Raw genomic sequence first — 24,423 nt, 5'->3', positions numbered from 1 at the left:
CTCTAGTCCGGCACCTCACAGAAGCTAAAATTCTGACTGACAAACAATATGGATTTAGACAAACCCGTTCCACAGCAGACATCTCAACTGTAATCTCTGAACGTATATACCATTCACTGGACAAAGCGGGGGAGAGCAGAGCGGTAGCTCTAGATATATCTAAGGCTTTTGACAGGGTATGGCATGAGGGTCTCCTTAGGAAAATTAAATCATACGGTATCACTGGTAGAATACTTAACATAATTAAATCCTTCTTAGATAAGAGAAAAATCCAGGTTGTCCTCGACGGTCGTACATCTAAACAGTGTGATATAAATGCGGGAGTGCCTCAGGGGTCTATCCTTGGACCTCTATTGTTCCTAATATTTATTAATGACCTCCCCAACAAAACTGCCTCTGAGATGGGTATATATGCTGATGACACCACACTATAACAGGCATGACAGGAAAACAAATGAACACATAACTAAAGAAATGGCAAAAATACTAGAGGATGACCTCCAATCTATAGTGGAAGGGGGACAAATGGATGGTCACATTCAATGATGCCAGACTAAACTGGTTTCCTTCAATAATTACAAGAAACCTTCTCTACCACCAATAGCAATGGCCAGTGACTCCCTGTCTGAAAGTACATCTTCCAAACTGTTTGGCCTAACGTTCACAGGAAACATGAGTTGGAACAATTATATTGAAAACACTGCCAGGGCCGCTGCGAAAAAGGTAGGCTCTCTCTACCGTGCTAGAAAACTACTGACACCTGAAAGTATCCTGTACCTCTATAAGACCACCATTCGCCCATGTATGGAGTATTGTCACATTTGGGCTGGTGCATCTGCTACTAGTCTCTCGCTCCTAGACAAGGTTCAAAAGAGTCGCCAATTTGATAGGCCCTGAACTGGCATCTAAGCTTCAGCCTCTATACCATCGACGAAACGTTGCATCCCTCTGCCTGTTCTACAAGTATTTTAATGGTGAATGCTCTGATGTACTGCAGACACTTGTGCCCCCACGACGTAGACACCCTCGACAAACCTGACAGGCAACTAAATCCCACCCCCATACAGTAGAGATCCCTAGATCTTTCTACTCCAGTAGTTTCTTCCCCAGAACCGCTAGACTCTGGAATTCCATTCCAGGTCCCTGCTTCCCTAACTGTACTGACATGCAGAAGTTCAAGTGTAACGTGAACCGACATCTTGCTGCTCAAATCTCAACATAGTGCCCTAGTAGTAGCTGCCCCTGATAGTAGCCCCCTACACCAACGTGGCAATGTGCCTTGTTTGGAGTGAAAATGTAAAAAAAAAAAAAGCTAAGAACAAAGTTTATTTGTTTTAATGCAACTTTTCGATTACACTGTCTCCAGTCAGTGAAGAAGAATTCTCCACATTAAAAACAAACCTTGTGTCTAACTTCGCTAATTCTGAGAAGGCAAGTAAACAGAAACTATGTAAAAAAAAAAAAATAAATAAATAAATAAATAAAAATTTGGATTCAATTCTGTAACAAATACTTAAAGGGCAATAACTCTTCAACCTGATTAAGTTATCTCCCTTCCAATATAAACAAGTTCTTGTTGAACAGTTTCCACAAAGAATCAAATTCTACCCAATTCACACAATTAACGATTACTACACTACCACCTTACATTCATTAACTCTTATCCTTGAATGGCCTTCAGGCCTTGCTAAGTAGATGTAAAAGCTGACTGACTGACCTAGTTTTAGTGTTTGTTTTAGATTAACTGTCAGTAAGAATAAATTATTCTTAAATTGTTCACTAATTTGGTCCAAGATATCAAGGTAATGAATGCTAATTTTTTTTTTTTTTTTTTTTACCAGAATCGGATGATGTAATGTTTGCAAGTGTAAAAAAAAAAAAAAAAAAATTAGCATTCATTACCTTGATATCTTGGACCAAATTAGTGAACAATTTAAGAATAATTTATTCTTACTGACAGTTAATCTAAAACAAACACTAAAACTAGGTCAGTCAGTCAGCTTTTACATCTACTTAGCAAGGCCTGAAGGCCACTCAAGGATAAGAGTTAATGAATGTAAGGTGGTAGTGTGGTAATCGTTAATTGTGTGAATTGTGTAGTTTTGACTTAACTGGAAACGCACATACAAACTTACTTTTTAAATAAGAAAATTGTAAAACCTGAAAATGCTGTGAAATGATAAAATCATTTTCATTTGTTGTTGTTGTTGTTGTTGTTAAAGTCCGAATTTTCGCCAATAACCGCGAAAATTCGGACTTCAACAAAAAAAAAAAAAAAAAAAAAAAAAAAAATTATTTTATAGTTTCACAACATTTTCAGGTTTTACAATTTTCTCATTTTAATTCATTAAAAAAAAAAAAAAAAGTTTTCTAAAATGTGTGACTTTACATTGCTTAAATAATTTTAATTTATCTCACCTCACAATCATTCGCTCCATCTCCACAAAAACCAGTCCCGTACCTATGGAAAAAAAAAATAAATAAACAAGCATAAACATTAAAAGTACATTATATATATATATATATATATATATATATATGACACACATAAATAAAGCAAAGAAAAACGAACATCAAACAAAAATAAAATAAGTATAAAAATAAGTATAAAAACGTACCAGCATCAAACAAACAAAAAATAAAATAAAATAAAAAATAAGTATATAAAAAAAAAAACAGCACTGTACAAACATCAAACATACAAGCATCAAACAAATATTGACTCTGGATTGAAGGAGTGGATCCAGGTTTCATTTTATTGACACAAAAACTCCTTTTTGTTGCGTTGTTGAAACAGCTGCAAACAACGCTCCATTGAAAAACTGTTTTTAATTCACTGTGAACAAACATGGCGTCTACTTGAACACAAATGTTCATACAAAAACGGTGAATACACGCTTTTCTGATATCTTCAAATTCAATTGTCCAAAACATGTTCGTGGATTTGTTTTCTATGACAAATACCAAATTTGGGTATTTAACATCATTTGTGCCTATATGACTGCATCGTAAGTTAGCATATCACATTGTAACTATTGTTTTTGATGGAGCAGAGTCCGAATAATATTTATCAAGCCAATGCTTTGCTTGAATAGTATTCCTCCCCATCAGAAAACAATGCTTTATTAACACACAAAGTGCATATTTTTTTTTCCATTATTTTGAAAATTTGCAACAATAGCCTTACTAATAAATGTTATTTGTAAACTAATAATCCAATTGAGATCAAATTATGACATTTGAAGGGTAGTAATTAATAAAAAAAAGCATATAGATTTAAAAAAAAAAAAAATTATTAGTGGTGACATCTATATGAGGCCCGGAACTTATTGAAGAATGTGTGATGTTATTATATTGTCAATAACATGGTACAACAATAACAAATGAAAATCAGCAAGTCAAAAGCAAAGTTTAATTTGTCAGCTGAAATACTGCTTGGGTCGGACTTTAAAAATTCAACACAATAACGTCATAAGAATCTTCAGAATAAATAAATAAAAGAACACTTACTCCAATTCTTGAAACTTTTCAACAAGTTGAGCTTTTTGTTCAGGTGACATACGTGCAAATATGGTCCCACGTTGACAGACCTGAAAACAAAATAAAAATTAAATAATATACATCTATCTACATCACTATTAGGTATCTGTATATGCAGAGGAATTCCTAAACTAATCAACCGATTGTTAAAAATTTTGCAACACAACAGAGGCAAGGTCTTGGGTTAGTAGATGTACAACAGTTGAGGTAGCAGGGTCAGTTGGGAGGAAAACATGGGAGAAAGTGAGGACAGTGAATTCGAACGAAAGAGGGATAAATAAGGACCTGAGCAGAGATAGGTTAATTTGGAAATCAATTTTTTTAAAACTGTCCAATACACGCCAACATTTCAAACAGCCATTAAACAGAATACAACAATGATGATGCTGCTGTTAACCATAAAAGTGTATATTGAAGGATATGGTAAGATTAATTTGATTTCGAGGATTGAAATTCATTTGATTTCAATGAATTTTTAACCATGATTATTAGTACCGTATATTAGGATCCTGCAGATTGGATATCCAGTATTTCCATGAAACTGCAGGTATCAATGGACAACAGCGGTATATTTGTACATGCATTGTAAGGACTCTATACACACTAGTGTTGGGACGATTCAAATATTTCCCCTGATTCTGATACAATTACCAATTCCAAAATTGCCTAGAACGAATAGCATTTCATTTTTTTTTTTTTGTTTAACGGAGGTTTTTGTGCGAGTGTGTGTATGGGGGGGGGATAACCTTGATCTATTTTGAAATGTAGATAAATTTTTCACATCACATCTATTTTAAAATAATATAAACGTGTAATCTTAGACCATGAAATCAACTTACTTGATCAATGATTTCTGGGAAATGATTCCTTAGCACCGAAAATGATTTTCCTGAGACGGCAAAATGGTATTTGTTATAATCAGGTTCGATTCTGATGGAATGATATCCCTGTAGGAAAAAAAGAAAAAAATGGTTTAAAAATTAGTCTAAAACTGACAATCTGATCAGCAGCAGCTTTGGTATTCGCTTAATTAAAAAAATAAAAAAATAAAAATAAAAGGCGCAAGTGTTGATCCAGCAACCCAATCAAGCTAGCAGTTGAAAAGAATGAGTTTAGCATAGCACAGTTTCAGAAATTATTGAAATACTGTACCTTTTAAAATATAAATAAAACACATTTTAACATAGAATTACATTTCTAATCCCTATTAAAAAAATAAATAAATAAAACAATGATTATAGATAAGCTTTTTTATGTATACTTATTCCTATACAATTTTATAGTATACTAACATCAGTTAAGAACTATCAAGAGTAGTGCTTTAATAGTATTATTTTTTCAATTTATAAATCAGTGAAATACTAACTCGATTGTTATATATATATATATATATATATATATATATATATATATATATATAAATCAAGTTTACAAGTCAAAAGCTTCTGTAAACTTAAAGTGAACATAAATATTAATATAGTAATCCCAACCAAATAAAAAATACAATCAAGAAATAGAGTTGGTCATAGAAAAACACAATTTAGGACTAAATTATATTTTACACAAGTTTATTGTTCGGCATGATACTCAAATATTAAAATGTCCTTAATCTGCGGAGTTTCAAAAAGATATTAGTAAATAAATATTATAGCGAAGTTATGAATTTGCTTAAATTTGCCATAAATTGAAACAGCATTATATGAGAATGCAAAAAAAAAAAAAAAAAAAAAAAAAAAAACTTCGGGGAAAAAGAGATGACAAAAAAAAAAAAAAAAGAAAAAAAAGTGGATTAAAAATCCAGATGAATTTATGTGGAAAGGTTAAATATTTTCAAGATAAAATGACAAGAGTCAATGTTCTCATAAAAAGAATCAGATTTATATCTTGACAAATAGATCCAAATTAAAAGCCCAAATCCAAAATGTGTGTAATTCAGGTCTGTAGAAAAGTCCATTTGCAACCAATCAAGAAATAAAGATGATTTCGAATCATTAAAGTTTTTTTCACTTAGGGAAATTCAGCTGGCATAACACATCTTTCATGGCAATTTATACGGTTTATCATATTATGTGCATTTTACAACTGGGCGATATCGATAATATTTATTGCAATAAAATCAAGTTTTTTTTTTGGGGGGGCGGGTTCTGATTGGAAAAGATTTATCATAAAAGTGTTAATCTTCTAAAGTTTAAGTCTATTGGATTATCAAAGTTAGACTTAAATAGCTTTTAAACCGACAAATCTATACTTGTTTCTAACTAGCCAATTTTGAATTAATAATGGTCTATCATGTTCTTGTAAAGAACAAGTCTTTCACTTCAATTTCTTAAAAAAAAAAAAATATTTATTCTAATTTGGTAGATTTGTAATACGGAGACATTCTTAAATAATCATCCAAAAAGAAGAATCATCTGAAGAGAGTAAATCTCAAGATTTCTTGACACTTCTTTCTAGATAAAGCCCACACAACAGTTGGGTGAAACGTCGAGCTTTCAGGTCTTCAGCTTTTCCATATCTAGTATTAAAAAAATGTCAATGTGATTTTCAACCTTAGGCCTACATAGAAATGCATCCAATAAATTGATATTTGATTCTGACTAGCAATTTATTTCTTTTAATCCTTACACCATGCAATTCGCTCCACTTTCTCAGAAATACTTTATCCAACTCTGAATATTTTTGCAAATAAATGTCACCTTTGTGATTAACAAATTTAAATTAAAAAGATTGCTGTAACAAATAAAACAAATTCAATTTTTGGCAAACAAATGAAATTAAATTTTAAAATTAAGTTTCAAAATATATAATAGAAATTAAAAGTGTTAGAATTAGTTCCCCTTGTATGGGTGCTTTTTGTGTTTTTTTTTTTGTTTTTTTTGGTTAAGCAAATGGTTAGTAAAGTTTACAAATGAGGGGTTAACAAAATACATTCCAAAAACTACATAGCCATACATTTAACAAACTATGTATAACACAGCAAGTCGATAAAAGATCTAGTTTATAAACTAGCAAGACTAAAACATCCAGCAATATGTAAAAAAATAAATAAATAAATAAAATAAAAATTTAAAAAAAAAATTTTTTTTTTAAATGAAAATAAAGATAAATATGGATTTTTTTTTTAAAAATTAAAAATAAATAAAAACAAATACTAATGAAACTATGGTGGCATTTTTCAACCTTAGACCTAAATAGTGATGCATCTGGTAAATTTATTTCTTTCAATCCTTATAGCATGCAATTTGTGATCTTGCAGAAAAGTTTTGAATCTTGGAGTTGGTATGCTTATGTCTAGTCATACAAACGAGTTGCAAAAAGATGAAATAAATATATATATATATATATATATATATATATATATATATATATTATGATGATTGCAACGTCTTGTCAGACGAGTGCCACTCCCACAGACATTTAAAATCCATGAGCCCAAATGTCTTGTGAGTATCTATACAAATATGATGTTACAGAGTCTTAGCTTTGTACGACAGCTAAGTCTCTCTCTCTCGGTTCAAAATGATGAGATCCAGCAACAAGCAAGAGCAAGATAGCCAGCAACAAATTAAACTGCAGACCAACTTAATGCGGGTAATGGTCTTCCGCTTTACTTTTTTTTAAACAGAGACTTGCTTCTCCTAGAAAGATTGCCTTCACCACGCCGTACGGAAGCCCTCTCTACCCCAATACACATATACACACACACAAATATACACAGTGCTAGTTGGCCGTTGACCCAGAAAAAGAGTTCATTCGCCCTTTGGAAGGTCTTGTTTTTAATCCTTCAGGGAGACTAGCCGCCCTCCTTACCAAACAAGTCTGGTGGGGGAACCAGTTTAGTTACCGGTGACCCGACCATGAGGCAGGTAGTACTGGGTTAAATGGTAACATATATATATATATATATATATATATGCATACACTTAAGTATTGAAATGAATTAGATTACAGGTTGCTGAATCCAATGGTTCATAGTCTTATATAATACTAGAAGGAAATATTCATACAAGATAATCCCAGCCAAATAAAATGGCTGAATATATTAGAGCAAATAAAGAATCTAGTTTAAATTTCATTTAAAAAGGATCTATTTTCAAATAAAATTCTAAATTTATCGCTTGAATCAAAGAATACAAAGTTTAAATTAATGTCCTTAACCCAGGAGTTTTTAATATAAGCACATATCCTCAGAGGAAAATTTCATTTTTAATATTTTTTCTTTCTTTGTGCTACTTAGCAAAATTATTGCGAACCAATATCAGTACTTTGCCAGAAATTCTCCTCTGAGGATATGTGCTTACATTAAAAACTCATGGGTTAAGGATATTAATTTAAACTTTGTATTCTTTGATTCAAGCAATAAATTTTGAATTTTATTTGGATATCTATAACAGTAGGTGTGTGTGTGTGTGTTGACCTCATAAATTACTGGTCACATAATACTGAAATTAACAATTTTAATAAATTTTAATCATACACCAAGGATGGTTTATAAGGAGTAAAATCTTTGTTTGGATGGATGAATAATGCGTAAAGACATACCGGGAAGTTGAAACGCAAAATGTTCATTTCACTTGCTGACATATTTCTATTACTTTTGCGTATGTGCAAATTCATTCATAGCTTGAAGGGGTCTAATTTTAAATCTTTCTTATTTATCTGTAAAAAACTCAAACGGTAAGGAATGCGAATAGAGCACTAAATGTTTTGGCTTCGATTTTAGCTGATGGTACCCAAGTTATTTTTTTTTTTTTTACTTAAAATCAGTAATATATATATATATATATATTAGGTACAATAGGTACAATATAATATTCAATAGAGAATTGCTTCCATAATAATAAATACAAAATCTGCAAGAATTAAAATATTTTTAAGTGTATTTTATGATCGGCAAGACCGGATGCCTTCCATACACGACACACACAACTACTAACGCTAAAATATAAATACATTTTTTTTTTACCCAGTAATATGAATGCAGAGTGAAAAAAAAAAAAATTACAGAACTTCTCTTCAATGTTGCAATTCATTCTAACTCCTCTTAAACCATAATTCACAACAGCAACTCAACATTTATTCCCCTCTTTCTCTTGGCTGTGAAAAACTTTATCCCCTGCCCTCTTTAATTCGTCTTTCTTATAGCTGCTATTCCTCTCATATGCAAATTAATGCCACATGTAAACAAAGAATCCATCTAAAAACTTAAATTTTCCTTTTTTTTTTTTTTTTGCCTTCCCTGATCCAGACACCTGACAGGCCAAACAGATGCCACTTATGTGAGCATCTTCTTATATGAGTTAATCAGTGAATGAATGCGTGTATGCTATTATTAATTGTCCGCTATATGCGTATGTAAATATTTAATGTACGGTGAATAATATGTGGTTCTACTTGTACCTGGAAGATGAGAGTTGCTTCCAATAGATCTAAATATATGTACTGTCTGGCGATTGAAGGTTGGGGGGGGGTGACCTTAATAAGTGGTGATTTCCATGTAAAAAAAATTTTTTTTAAATAAATAAAAAAAATAATAAAAAAATAAATAAAAAAAATAAAAAATAAAAAAAATAAAAAAATTAAAAAAAATTTAAAAAAAATAAAAAAAAAAAAAATAATAAAAAAATAAAAAAAAAAATAAAAAATAAATATTATTAAGTTAAGTTACTTTATCTACAGAAATAAAAGTGCTCAAGAACAATGGTAGAACTTGGAAAAATACTCGCAGCTGATAGTATCCTATGTCTCTACAAAGCCAACATTTACCCATGCATAGAATGCCACATATGGGCTGGTGCATCAACCACTAGTCACTCTTTATTGGACAAAGTCTCTAAAAAAATTCTCCAATCTAATAAGTTCCGCACTGTCATAAAAAGTCGAGGGGTCAATGATGGCAGAAAGGTTGAGAATGGCTGCTAGGCCATTGTTGAAGTGGTTTGTCCTCAATTGAAGGAGCTATGGCTTTGGTTTTGTGCAGTTCTAGCTAGGAGGACACCATCATAGTCTTTGCTTTCTCCTTTTGAGAAGAGGCTAATTTATTGCTCATTGCCCGAGGCACTCCTACTGCGGATGCTGATATTGAGTCGAAAAAGAGTCTAATCTAAAAGGTCCCCTACTGTCAATCGAGCGCCAGCCTCTGTCCCATCACCACAATGTTGCATCCCTGTGCTTGTTTTTCAAGTACTTTAATGGAATGTGCAGTGACAACCTCATAGTACTTGTGATCCCTCGATGTAAATATCTCCGACTAACCTAACAAATGGAGAAATCCCTTCACTGTAGAGGATTCGATGCCAGAGAGCTTTCTACTTTGAAAGTTTTTTTTCTTTGAACTGCTAGACTTTGAAATTCCCTCCCTATCTCCTGCTTCTATGAATGTACTAATATGCAGAAATTTAACAGACATTTCGCCGTGCAACTTCCTATGCCTTACTTATGATGAATATGAACAAAATATAAATAAATAAAAATCTCAAGAAATAAAAGTGCTCAATGACAAGGATAGAACATGTAAAATAAATATCCCAAGTGCAGATAAAGAATAAAGCAGTATTCATATCGTGAATAATTTTATCATTAACTAGCATTTCAGCCCGGCGTTGCTCAGGTGTTTGGAGGTGTATGTTGAGCAAAAAAAAAAAAAAAAAGTCAATTTTTTTAAATTTTGACACCTATTATGACCCCTTAACATGTATACATTTATTGATTTGGGCTCAAATCAAGTTATTAAGTTAGATCCATGTCCAAGGAACCTATATCTAAAATTTCAAGTGTTTAGACCCAAAATTGTCGGAGGAGTTTGGTAGAGTTTTCAAAAGACCAAATCATTGAACTTTGACCCCCTAACAGCCAAATTTCTGGTCAAAAACTGATCAAAGATTTTCCCAAATCTCAGTATCCTGTATATTAAATTTCGAGTCTGTAGACTTAAAATTGACAGAGTTATTGCGTAGGGAAATGTACACAGACACGTTCACTTTTATAGATATATAGATTGGTCACTCAACATGAAGGTACCAGCCACCAACAACAACAACAAAAAAATTTCTATGTCAATATAGATTACATTTAGAAATAAAAAAAAAGATGAAGAAACAATATTTGTAAATAAGAAAAGGATTTTACAAACAGCATTATAGAGTAGAAGAGTCCATTTCGTAGGAAGAAAGGGGTGTTACCATTAGATTGATTATCAAGATAAACTCTTCCACTTTTTATATACATTACTCTGCTTCACTAAAAAACAGCAAGAGAGCATGAACAGGATCAAATTATTTGTTAAGAAATCCCAAAGCATTCAAAGTCCAAAGAGTGCATGTTCAAAGGGTCCCATTCAGGTTTTTGATGGTTTCTTTAAAGATTCCAATTTGGGCAAGGTATTTTTGGGATGAGCCGGTTTCAGAGAAATTTTTTCAGTGAAAAAATGTTTTTTTAATTTTGTAATCAAATGTGACCAAGTGAAGAACATGTTATACAATAAACACGAGCAAAATAATGAGTCCAAAGTGTCCCAATTGAATAATGTATCAATCACTAAGCATGGAAACATAAGTTTGCGCAAAAGAAACTAGTTCACCAACAAATAAGTGTTAAAGCATTTTTGTACACTTTCTGGATGCATAGTCTTTTCATATTGTTCAGTGCTTGGCTAATACACCATCAGCAAATGTTAAAGGTTGCGAGAAAAATTCCATACAGCCATTAAAAATAGTTATATGCTATTGTTTTTGTTTAATATATTAAGTGAGGAATCATTTAGAGTTAAAATCCATTTAGCATTATGCATTTGAACTTAAGAAAATCATGCTTAAATTGTATCAAAATTATTTGCATAAGCAAAATAGCAACAAAATGGTGACAGAATTTGATCTGATGTGTGATTTCTTATTTGCATAAAGTTGACAAATTTTAAGAATTTTTTTTGTTTTAAGTTTACATGCATAATACTAAATGGATTTTAAGTTAAAATAATTCATCATTTAATAATATTTAGCATTGCTTATACAGAATTTTTATCGCATTTGCTCTGGCTGTGACCTTTAATGTTTCCCTTTCTTTTTTTTTTTTTTACACTGTGGTCACCACTTATCAAGGCCCGGAAGCCACTCGGGGATAAGGATTATTGCATGTACAGTACGTTACTATTGGAGATTTGATAAAGTGTCTTACTTAAGGGGGTGGTTCATCAGGAATTTGTTTATGTTGGACTTGAAGACATACAGGTTGTAGTCAGGCAGGAAACAGGCAAACAGAAGAGAGTTCCACAGGCGTGCACTTCTAAGAAAGAAGCTTTGTTCATGGAATCTACGTTTTGGTTTTGGCACAGATAAAGAGTGGTGAAAATTTTTGGCAGTGGTTTCAGCTAGACAGGTGTTTTTCGTGAAAGATTGGTGAGGGGGGGGCCCAGATTGTGGAGCTTAGACAAGCACTTGCAATGCAAGTAACAATAAAACAGCGAGATATCTTCTGGAGCAGTAGAAGGATCCTACCATTTTTCCAGCGACCTTGGCAACTGTATTGATATACGTGTTCCATTTCAGGTTAGGAGTAAAGGTCAAGCCCAGAAGCTTATCAAAACATGGAGCTTCCCCTAGACGAGAGTCATCCATTTCAATTGATGCCAGATGGGGATCAGAGCGGTGATGATGTAAAGATAGGAGCTTGGTTTTAGATGCATTAAAAGTAACCAGCCACCTCTTCCCCCACTGTACCACATGCTTGAGATCAGAGGAGAGAGAATCAGAGAGAACTTTGTCATTTACGGCCTTTGATGTGTTGCCATAGATGGTCGTGTCATCAGCATAGATGTCAACGAATGATTTATGTGTTTTGGGAGATCATTGATGTAGATCAGGAAGAGAGTTGGGCCCAGGATGGACCCCCTGAGGGACTCCAGCATTAATACTGAGGGCCTCTGATTTCTGCCCATCAACCACTACTCTTATGAGTCTATCAGAGAAAAATGATTTAATGATTGAGAAAACATTTCCAGTTATACTGTAGCTGGAAATCTTATGAAGTAGGCCCTTGTGATCGAAGGCCTTTGATATGTCGAGCAATTGCCCTAGAAAGGAAACTTTTGTCAAGAGATCCACTAATCCTATGAGATAACCGTTAGCACATATGCTGTAGACCTGGCAGAACGGAAACCATATTGCATGTCACTAAGAAGGTTATTTCTGCTGAGGTGGTTGAGTACTTCTCTAATATGGATTCCAGCAACTTACTCATGACACAGAGGAGACTTATTGGTCTGTACTGGGAGGGAGACAATTTATCACCTGAATTCTTAAACAGAGGGCATACTCATCCAATTTATTATTAAAATGAAGCAACAGAAAAAAAAAGAAAGAAAAAAGGAGTGAAAATAATAAGGAAACTATTTTTAAATAGCTATACAGAATTTTTCTTGCATTTTGCTTTGGCCATGACCTTTAACATTTGGTGAAAGATCTAAATCACTGCAGATTTGGTCAATCCAATTCTTTGTAGGCCTACCACAAGGTCTTTACCAGAAAATCCTTCCTTTAATACTCTGTAAATATTGCTTTCAGGATCTTTTTATTCTTCATTTTTTGTCTTTTGATAAACTTGATAGGATTCTGAAGCCAAAGAGTTTCTTTAACTTGGGTTATTTTGCTACAATCCAAGAAGGTTTTGCTGACCATTTTCAAATACAAAGAGTCTACACTCATCCTCTACCTTTAATGTCGAAACCTCAGAAGTATATGTAAGTGATTGGAATCACAAGAGTCAGAGATTCAAAGAAGGAATGGTAAGACCCCAAAACAAAAAGATTGATATCTCCAATAATATTTTACCAAAGGAAAAAAGCTTTACAAAAAATAAATTGTGATAAGAAAACAACAAAGACTAAACCAATATGGAGTACAAGTTTCCTTATTTAGATATGAGGGAATCAGACTAGGATTTCATGCTACCCAAACATAAGAGCGGAACTTACCTCAATTAAAAGACCTTTAGATACCTGGTACAGTAAAACATTACAGTTCACATATTATGACATATGAATTCATTGTGTTCCTCTTTATAATGAAAAATATTTCTTTACCAAGATGGCTTCAGGCTTATTTATCTTTTAATCGTTTACATAATCATAATGACTTTTCTTTTTTAATTTAAATTAATTTCTTAAAGATATGAAAAGATTTTGATTTAATATTAAAATAATTTGGAAATTTTTAAAAAGATTTTACAATTTACAAAACATTAAAAACACTGCAAGAGTTGGTTAAAGTGTGAATTACTTTTTTTCAATAAGAAAAAGTTTTATAAAATGTTAAGTGTCTTAAATAACATGTTAGGTGTTTAAAAAAATGTTAGGTGTTTAAAAAAATGTTAGGTGTTTAAAAAAATGTTAGGTGTTTAAAAAAATGTTAGGTGTTTAAAAAAATGTTAGGTGTTTAAAAAAATGTTAGGTGTTTAAAAAAATGTTAGGTGTTTAAAAAAATGTTAGGTGTTTAAAAAAATGTTAGGTGTTTAAAAAAATGTTAGGTGTTTAAAAAAATGTTAGGTGTTTAAAAAAATGTTAGGTGTTTAAAAAAATGTTAGGTGTTTAAAAAAATGTTAGGTGTTTAAAAAAATGTTAGGTGTTTAAAAAAATGTTAGGTGTTTAAAAAAATGTTAGGTGTTTAAAAAAATGTTCGGTGTCTAAAAAAATGTTCGGTGTCTAAAAAAATGTTCGGTGTCTAAAAAAATGTTCGGTGTCTAAAAAAATGTTCGGTGTCTAAAAAAATGTTCGGTGTCTAAAAAAATGTTCGGTGTCTAAAAAAATGTTCGGTATCTTAAATAAAATGTTCGGTGTCTTAAATAAAATGTTAGGTGTCTTAAATAAAATGTTAGGTGTCTTAAATAAAATGTTAGGTGTCTTAAATAAAATGTTAGGTGTCTTAAATAAAATGTTAGGTGTCTTAAATAAAATGTTAGGTGTCTTAAATAAAATGTTAGGTGTTTAAAAAAATGTTCGGTGTCTAAAAAAATGTTCGGTGTCTAAAAAAATGTTCGGTATCTTAAATAAAATGTTAGGTGTCTTAAATAAAATGTTCGGTGTCTTAAACAAAATGTTTGGTGTCTTAAATAAAATGTTTGGTGCCTTAAATAAAATGTTCGGTGTCTTAAATAAAATGTTCGGTGTCTTAAATAAAATGTTAGGTGTCTTAAATAAAATGTTAGGTGTCTTAAATAAAATGTTAGGTGTCTTAAATAAAATGTTAGGTGTCTTAAATAAAATGTTAGGTGTCTTAAATAAAATGTTAGGTGTCTTAAATAAAATGTTAGGTGTCTTAAATAAAATGTTAGGTGTCTTAAATAAAATGTTAGGTGTCTTAAATAAAATGTTAGGTGTCTTAAATAAAATGTTAGGTGTCTTAAATAAAATGTTAGGTGTCTTAAATAAAATGTTAGGTGTTTAAAAAAATGTTAAAGATATTTTTATAATAGGAATCCTTTTGAGAGGAGTAATTTATTTATGACCTATTATCCTCATCTAGTTGTTTCAGCCAACTAACCCTCTGGTCATCATTAGATGGTTACCCGTGACAGGATAGGAATACTGAGTCTTAATTGTATCATCAGTAATTACTGCCTTCCATAATTGTTGTCATCTCACCACGTTTTGGTGGCCAACTAATGCTCTGGCCGTAGCACAACAGATCAGGATATTGAATCGCTACGGTTCCAGGTGAGCATTGTCTGAAGATAGTGGTTTCAAGCCTATCCAAAGCCGATCAGAGGCTTGGTTGGCCAAAACGTGGTGAGATGACAACTATGGAAGGCAGTAATTACTGGAGATACAGTTACAAGATTCAGCATTCCTATCCCGTCGCGGTTAACCACCTGACAAAAGCCAGAGGAATAGTTTGCCAAAAGGTTGTGTAACAACGACTGGAAGATGAGAATAATAGTCTGCAAATAAATCTTTAAAAGATGTTAAAAAGTCTTTAAAAAATATTAAAGTCAAAATCATATTTTTTTTTTAAATTTGCACAATATTGTTTAAGTTATCAATTTTTTTTTTTCCATGTGTACACTTTAATTCTTTAATAGCTACTAAAGAAATTATTGAAACTCATTCTTTGATGGCCTGTGTTCAATGAGTAAAATTGTTAAAAATTCAAGCAGATTAGCATTAAATGCAGCATCTGTTGAGATCGAGTGAAAAAAGCGTCGCATGCGAAGAAGAGAAAAAAAAAAAAGAAACAAAAAGTTTTGAGACGATAGAATGACAGAATTCTATTCAAATTAAAAAAGAAAAAAGTTTTGAAATTAAAACAAGTTTTCAGCATGATGCATTCCAAAAAAGATGCATTTTTTTTTTAATGCGAAAATAATAGTTAGAAGGATGCAAGTTTTGGGCACAGAATTGGTACGAACCTGTTCTTGTGTTTCGTTAAATGTAAGGAGAGGACAATTCTGAAAAAAAATAAAACCAAGGCAATTGCAGTCTGAAATTGGAGGAAGAATTTACAGGGCGCCAGAACCCGAAGCACAAGAACCAAACTGAAGCCAAGAGAGGAAGAGTTACAATCCGTTATTTATTGCTAAGTCACTGTGTAGAGTTTAGCAACATTGTTGGCCTTACAAGCCAGTGCAGAGTTATGTCCCCTTGAGAAACAAGGCACTAGAAATGGAGCAGATTTAATTAGTGCAAATAGTGCTTTGTTGTATTGTTTGTTTGTTATGCACTCTCCGATAATCAGTTGGAGAGTAGGGAAAGAAAATGAACATGTACTTTATTTTTTTTTTGGGGGGGGGGGGAGATACGTCCAAACATAATCTAAAAGGAAGTTGGTCTATCCCCACTAGAACAAAGTCTCTTTTCATGAAAATCTCTCCAGACAAGGCATGAAGCCACTTGCTGTAAGGAACAGGGCTTTCAGATCAAAAACTATTAAGAGAATACTAGTCTCTCTCTCTCGTGTGGGAATCATTTCTCTATAGATAAATTAATACTAAATTCCAACAAACATTTTAGTTTCCTTTTTTTTGTATGCATATAAAAAGATACTTAGTTATACTTTTGGGATAAAAACAATTCCAGCAGAGTGCTGGATTATAAGAAAAAAATTTCTCTATAAGAGCGTAATATTTATTTTTAATTTCAGAAGTTTAGATAAGATAAGCCATCAGTATCGTTGGTTTCAAACCTAATAATAGGGAACCATTTTGAGTCCCAATATCAAAGCTCTCTTCAGCCGATCTTTTACAATTTATAATTGTTGGTCCCCCAACAAAAGGAGGGTGGACCTGTAAATTCACCCTCGTCCGTTCGTCTGTCCGCACTATTCTCAATAACTACGCCTTCGAAGTTTTTGAAATTTTGCACAAACATTAAACCTGATATGAGTAAAAAAGTAACAGAACGGATTTTCTGGGAAAACTTTGGTTGCCCTCCTAGGGGCGCCTTTCAGGTTAAAATGGCTAAAATTGACACTTTTGTGCTTATTTAAAAAAATTGATGCCTTGGATTTTTACAAAACTTTCTGAAAAGTTGTAACTAACTCATTTCTTTATCATTTTGTTTGTCTATACTTTGCAATAACTCTTGGATGTGCCCCTATTATGGCTAATAAAAACATTCCATTTTTGGAACTATTTTACCATATTTGTCCAAAATTTTATGTGTATGTTTATTTAGCAGTTTTGCATGGTGTTGAACTCAAATTTAAATATGTTAAGGCTTTGAGGATTTTGGGGGCTAAATGGAGGGGGGGGGGCAAATGATGGACTTGGTCCTTTTTTTTTTTTTTTTTCCATGGTGCAGAACTCAAATTTACATATGTTAAGGCCTAAAACTGCACAGATTATTAAAATCAAACATTTATTGATTTAAGGTTTTTAGTTCTCACCCATTACAAGAACTTAGACATCAGGGTCAGAAAGTGGGATTGAAAAGTTAGTGCCCCTGAGGAAGGGCATTCTGACCTGCAAAAAGTGCCAAGGCAGATCTGTTGGCATTCTTTGGTAAGGGCGTCTCAGGCAATTAGCAATAAACTAAACCCTTCTCAAAAAGAGAAAGCAAAGCCTGGGAAAGTGGACTGCCAAGAACTGCACAGGACATGCATCACACCTCAATCAACAGGGACAAGGTTATTACAAGAATGCTCTAAATTTTGAGGGCCAAGGATAAAAATTTCTAGCCAAGTTTATTTATTGATTTAATAATTTATTTTTTAATTTAAATTATAGTAAAAACATTTTTTTTCAGTTGAGTGGTGACATGCAGAAGAAGGAAATTTGAGACACCCAACAAGACTGGAACTTTAGATAATGGATAGATATAGATATATTTTTAAACCGAAAAACAAGTTTCAAGTTCATTCAACAAAAATGAAGAAAGGCACAGAAAAGAAATATCAGATGTCCCAGCATGCCTCGTTATCCACCATTTTCTTTTTTTCATTGAAATAGAAAGTAGATAAGAAAGAATAGGCCAAAGCAAAATTGCCCCGAAATAAACATGCTAACATTTCAAGCAACTCTAGCAATATATTCCCCACATTTATATTTTACAATGCGTTATAAGAAAATACAAGAGGGCACATAGAATATTGAAGCAATTTTAACTGTAGAGGAATCCAACAAATTGATGCACAGTACTATTTCAAAATGCGTTATTGCTTAAAACTATCAGTACTTATTTAGAATTAAACTCATTTTCAAAACAAAAACAGAAAAATCTTAATACTTTATGCTGTACATACTTGTCATGGAATGAAGAGGTCATATTCCAAAAAACCATGTAAATTGATCAAGTAATTTTTTTTTAAACTAAGAAAATCAAATTTTATGACAAAGCAAGACGTTATGTTTTGAGTCGCCATGTTTAATATGGAGTTGTCTCCTACTCATTTATTCATCATGGCTGATCAACTAGATCTCACTTAGTCATAAAATATGATTTTCTTAAAAGAAATAACTACTTGATCAATTTACATGATTTTTGAAATATGACTTCTTCGTTCCATGATGAGTACATACAAAGATTTCTTTTCGTATTTTTGTTTTTTTTAATAAGCAATTCTAAATAAGCAACCATTTTTTTTTTATAAAGAAAAAGAATATATTTTTTTTCATTTAAAAAAAATATATATATATATATATATATATATATATATATATATATATATATATATATATATATATATATATATATATATATATATATATATATAATTAAGTTAAACCAATTACCGCCCTTAGACTCGTAAATCAAATAATAAATAAAGCCATGACAATTATCTCCCCTTAAAAACTTGCAAAATGAATACTCTCTCTCTATAGATATTAACTGTAGCGTCTTTAAATTAAAATACGCTAACGGAAACAATTTACTGCACGAGCGTCGCCCTTTTAAAATTCATCATTCAATAAAATAAAAAGCTATAGCAAACATCTAAATGACTTCTTTAAATACAGTTCCTGATTTCAAAAAAAGAAAAACCAAAAGGTAATTATATATCTATATATTTTTAAATCAAATTTATTATGTAAATTCAAAAAAATATATATTTTTTCTACTCATTTCTATCTCTAACCTATACCAATTTTCTTATTAATTTTCTTATAAATTTTAAATCCAAACCTTTTACTTCAATTTTTCAGATTCATCTGCCTTACTTTTAATGCTAGGTTTATTTTTGGTGTCTTTTCAATTCAATAGAAATCCTCCTAAATTTGCTGATGAGGAGACCGTGCTTACCAAAAAAACTATGTATAATTGTTCTACGTGACTTCATGTATACCACAAATAAAAAGCACGGATTTCCGAAACGATCGTACAGATAATTGACTTTGTTGTTGTTCCTTCTTATGAAACTGATTTTTAATTTAATTAAATTTTGATTTTTAAATTTTTAAAAAATTTTTAAATTTTTAAATTATAAATCACATTACTTAATATATATATATATATATATATTTTTTTTAAATTTACGTAAGTTATTTTAAGATAAGCACTGAGCAGCATTTTGTATGGAGTCCTTCAAATTAATATAAACCAAAGAGTATGCTCCATCCTAGTCACCAGTAGATACTGGAATTGGGGTCGAATATTAAAACTGGAAAATGTATAAAGAAAAGAAACTCTAATAAAAGGATTAAAAGGTTAGGATCCTTAGGTTTAACTACTTTACTGAGAGATGAATATATATGAATAATAAAAGGATAAAAAAGACTTCGATTATGAAAATAGGTTAAAATTTTTAGGTTTAACTAATTTACTAGATTTAATCGGCATCTCCAAAATATTTTCTAACCATGAAAGTTTTTTAAAAAGTAAAAACAACATTGCTCTTACACTCAATGAAAATTAGGAAAATATTTAAACCAATTACAATTATGTTTCTGAATTTTTGTGATGCAGATTGATAATATTCATTATTTGGATTGTTCAGACTATGGTTCTCACTTTGAATGTAACTCTTATGTTTCAACAGATATAAACTGACCTTCTAAAAGGTGTATCTGTGACCACACGTGGCCCACACCGACAGGCTGCCGACCTCCAAACGTCGTGTGTGCCGTGGATTCTTCGTTCAACTTATCTTATGACCGGATTGTCATTTTTCACTGGCAACTGTCAATGATGACAAACACGGGTCCACAAGTATAAAAAAAAGAAATCAAGACAAAAAATGAAAATATCGAAAAAAGGTTATATTGTATGTATCCGTTTTGAACTGGAGATCTCCGAAAAAAAATTTGATTGAGTGTTTTTTTTTTTACAGCGGAAAAACGTTTTTATGACAGCGCGTTGAAGCCAGCCATCTTGGAATTTTTTGAAAACCCCACGAGGAGATAACTCAATTTAAAACAGCAACTCTCCCTCCCCATCTTTAAGACTAGCTTTTCTTCCTAAAAATCGAACCTTTTGTTCGGTATCATACATTGTTTTTTCGCTGTATAAAAAAAAAAAAAAAAAAAAAATACTTGATGAAATAAGGTGAAATTTTTTTTCGGAGAACTTCATTCCATAACGGATACGTACAATTTAAACCTTTTTCGATATTTTCATTTTTTAATGTCTTGATTAAACTGTACAAGTACCTAAAAAAATATATAACAAACAGGAAAGACACAGATGCGATTCTTCACATACATATCGGTTGGAATCTGGGTGTGTGTAAAACTACCCCCTGCATGCCGAGGTTCACATTTATCTCTACTGTCGAGGCTGTCTTCATTGGTTATTTGATTAATTCATCTCTGGCTTTTTAACGGCTCTCGGGCTGGTTCAAACCATGATCTCCTTCAGTAGAATTCAAACTCTTACTGTCCACCCATCATCAACCGTTGCCTACTACTGACTACCTGGCGTTGTGATAAGTCCCCCACCCCAGCTAACTGGAAGCTGCCCTTCCCTCTGAGAATCTCATTAATCCCCCTCCCTCCGTCAAGTGTTGATTCTCTTCGATATTAGTTCTATTGCCATTTGTAATATCTAAAAGCTTGATCTAAAAAAAGTTGGACTAGCTTTAACAGGAAAGGGAAAATATTTTTTTTTTTTACTTTCAGTTTGGAAAAATAGATTCTGATAAGGAGATCATTCGTCAAAAGTATGAATGCAAAATTTAGAAATATAAACAGTAAGAAACACATGAAAAAATAATTTTGCAAAAGAAAATGATGGTTGGTTTATATTACCTCTTGGTCCGAATCAGTGGGCGATTCATCCGTAACAGATTCCGATTGTTCCCATTGAATACGAGCTGGAGATCCATTTTCTGGTGGCTGGGCATCGACAATAATTACTTTTTCGTATGTTTTCACCATTCCGCAGTTTCTGGCTACACTGATCGCTGTCAAGATCATATCACCTAGAAAATAAAGGAATAAAAATGCATAAATTTTGAAGAAAGTTTAAAAAAAGAAAAAAAAAAGAAAAAAAAACTTTGAATACACCGATAAAACTTTTTAGAACATGTTAAAGATGCAAAAATATTATATTACAAGAAGGAAGAAAAAGGATTCCATTTCTTTTTCTAAGTTGAAACATTTCTTATTAATTTCAGACCATTACAGGTCTCTCTTCAAAGAGTGAAAGAGTTCTATTGCTTGTTTTTTTTTTTTCTCCTTTCAAGTAAAATCCTTGTATTGTTAAGGCCAAAGGCATGTTGTTGATGATAAACTCACAAGTCAGTGAACTCCCCTTTTGCAAGCTTTTTAGTGTGTGTTCGCTTTAAAAAGATATAAAAATTGGTATTAAAGCCCTTGGAAGCATCATTATCCAAAGTTTTTGAATTCCTAATGATCCTTACAAAACCTATAATACCAATTTTTATTTAATTTTAAAATGCAAAAATAAAAAATTCAACAGAATGACAAACAAAACTCCGATGTTTACCAATCACGTCACTACCAAATTGCTTCTAACACGCATCCAGACATAACTAAAAAAATGCCTCAGATTTTTGTGTTTCTCAGCTGGCATCTACCAGAAAACTCAACACCCAGTAAAACAAATATTTCTGGACAGTGAGCCACCACAATCTTTCCATAAAACCAAGACTGAATTTCAGCAAAGCAACCCCCCCCCCTCCATACTGGAAATTTTCTACTCTAATTTGCATTTAAAATTCATTACTGCTCCCTGTTTTGCTGGTTGTATCAACATACAGAAATTTAAATGTAATGTGAACAAATATCGTGCAGCACAGCTCCTCACTTATTCCCTCTCCCACCTCATAAATCTACCTGCTAATTCACAGTAGGCTCTTACATGTGGCAACATGCTTTGGTTGACGGGAACAAAAGTAAAATGAATATACGCTATTATAGAAAAGGAACTTTGCATGAGTGTGAGAGTGTGTGCAAGCATTTGTGAGAGCATGCGTGAGTGTGAGTTTCTTCCCTATGAACTCAGAAACGGCTGGGCCAATTTATTTGAAAATTTCACACAAAGATACTGGATATAAAAATCAACAGTAGATGCTTTTATAAGACAGGAGTGTATTCAAAATGGATGGTTCTGTTTAGAGCACAACTGAACCATGATACTTGTTTTTTGCATTTTACACTTTAAATGAAGCCATTATTTACAGATAATTTTATAGAATTAACAGTAGATTCACTATCATGGGAGGTGTGTGAAATTTTCTCTTGGTACATTGCAGGGAGAGGGGAGGGGCTAAATAGAGCAGACAACTAATCGATTTGATTAAAAAATGGAGGTGATTTTATGATAATAAAAGTATGGGAGGGTGGAACATCCCTATTCAATCTCGGACAATGTTGGGTCTCTATATATATGAAACAAAAATAAAAATTATACAGATAAAATAACAATTAGTCTTTATTTGCACTTTTAATAACAAAAGTAAAAGAATTTTTTTTATTTTATTTCAAATTTTATAAGTAATGTTTATGAAATCATAAAAATGTTTTTTTTTATTTTAAGTTTTTTTATTTAAATTTATATAATAAATATGTTTATGAAAGTATAAAAATAAAATTATTGAAATTAAAATAAAATTTCAAGCATCATAAAAACATATCCAATACATAATATTTCCAAAATAGTTTAAGATTTTAAAAAGTGTTTGCAATAATTCTTAAAAAATAAAAAAAAAATAAAAATAAAAATTATTAATAAGACTAAAAACTTTTCAATGATAAAAACAGAGGAACGATTTGAAAAACGTAAGAAAAAGAGTACATGCACAGGGGAGATATAGGTGTGAGAGAAAAAAAAGTGAAGGAACTGATTTGCCTTGTCACCTATTCTAGTAGCAGACATGCCAGAAGTTAGGAAGTATATTAGCTGACTATAACCAGATGTTTAAAATGGTAATGACATGTGTAGAATCATTCACACTTATTGATGATTACAAATTACATTAATTGGTGCAAAATATGCCACAGTATTAATAAAACAACTGCATGCAGGCTTGTATTGTCAGAGTTTTCCATCTCTAAAGATTGTCAACCAGGACTAAAGATCTTTTACCTGCCCATGAAGTGATTTATTGTGTGCCTGACACCAATCTAGTAATTTTTCACCCCACAAACACAGACACACACACACATATATATATATCTTTACATAACACCAAAAGATGGCGGAAGTGAGGAAGCATGGCTGTGGAAATCCTTTTACCCGAATATGATGTCTAGCATGTTAAAAATATACAATTTGTTGTCAAAATCTAATGGATAAACATCTTAAGAGGTTGGTGGGGACAGGATATTTTTACGGAAACATAAATCCTAAAATTGTCAACTCATTAATGAAACAACTGTAATGGAAAAATCCAGGAAATAAACAAAGGTTATAAAAAAGAAAACGTGAGTCTTTGAATTTAAAAACATAAGTATTATGTCCCATAACTTTCATCGGATGAATTCTATAACCTTGAATTTACTTCATCTACTCCTAATTCCTGCAATCACACTAGCACCTGCTCCACCCTTTGCTCCAATAGTATCACTAAACTTACACACTTCTGGACAACTTCAATAATTTTGTCATACTTTCTCCACATCTGAGTTATCATCCAGCTCAACACAGATTAAAAAAAAACAAAAAACGTTTACTTACCTGTTACCATAACTGAACGGATATTTGCTGCCTGCAGCGTTTTGATAATTGGTGCAGTTTCAGGTTTTAGGGTATTCTTCATCACCAAGAGTCCCAAAAACTTCAGATCGCATTCCACTTTGTCTCTATATAAAAAATAAATATAAATTTGATTAGTTTATACCCACTCCTCTAGTGGCGTTGATACAGTACCTGGGTATATCATTTTCTATCTTTGCCTAATTTATAATTCTTTATAGATAATACAAAGAAAAAATATTTGTGAAATTTTGTAGAAAACAAAGTATTTTCACTTAGGAGCAAGTAACTATGATGAATGCATA

At 31.9% G+C, this 24,423-nt stretch overlaps 1 protein-coding gene across 8 annotated transcripts in view; it reads right to left on the bottom strand.

The window, feature by feature from the left end:
• Nucleotides 1-24,423, bottom strand: part of LOC145259798 (polyamine-transporting ATPase 13A3-like) — a 198,469-nt gene that overhangs the window by 36,393 nt on the left and 137,653 nt on the right. For 4 of the 8 annotated variants that reach the window (XM_080117572.1, XM_080117577.1, XM_080117578.1 and 1 more), the window contains 6 exons: nt 24,101-24,225; nt 21,208-21,380; nt 15,937-15,975; nt 4,380-4,487; nt 3,511-3,590; nt 2,419-2,461 (listed from right to left, as the gene is read on the bottom strand). In XM_080117572.1, the coding sequence (XP_079973698.1) occupies nt 2,419-2,461; nt 3,511-3,590; nt 4,380-4,487; nt 15,937-15,975; nt 21,208-21,380; nt 24,101-24,225 (568 nt within the window). The remainder of the gene's footprint in view (nt 1-2,418; nt 2,462-3,510; nt 3,591-4,379; nt 4,488-15,936; nt 15,976-21,207; nt 21,381-24,100; nt 24,226-24,423) is intronic. The other 4 variants (XM_080117574.1, XM_080117579.1, XM_080117575.1 and 1 more) reach the window with 1 other exon arrangement.

This window comes from Euprymna scolopes, chromosome 35, assembly GCF_053919585.1.
Source record: "Euprymna scolopes isolate OS-2025 chromosome 35, ASM5391958v1, whole genome shotgun sequence".
NCBI classification, from domain to species: Eukaryota; Metazoa; Mollusca; class Cephalopoda; order Sepiida; family Sepiolidae; genus Euprymna; species Euprymna scolopes.
The sequence above is the reverse complement of the archived record's forward strand: the minus strand, read 5'-3'. Positions and strand labels throughout refer to the sequence as shown.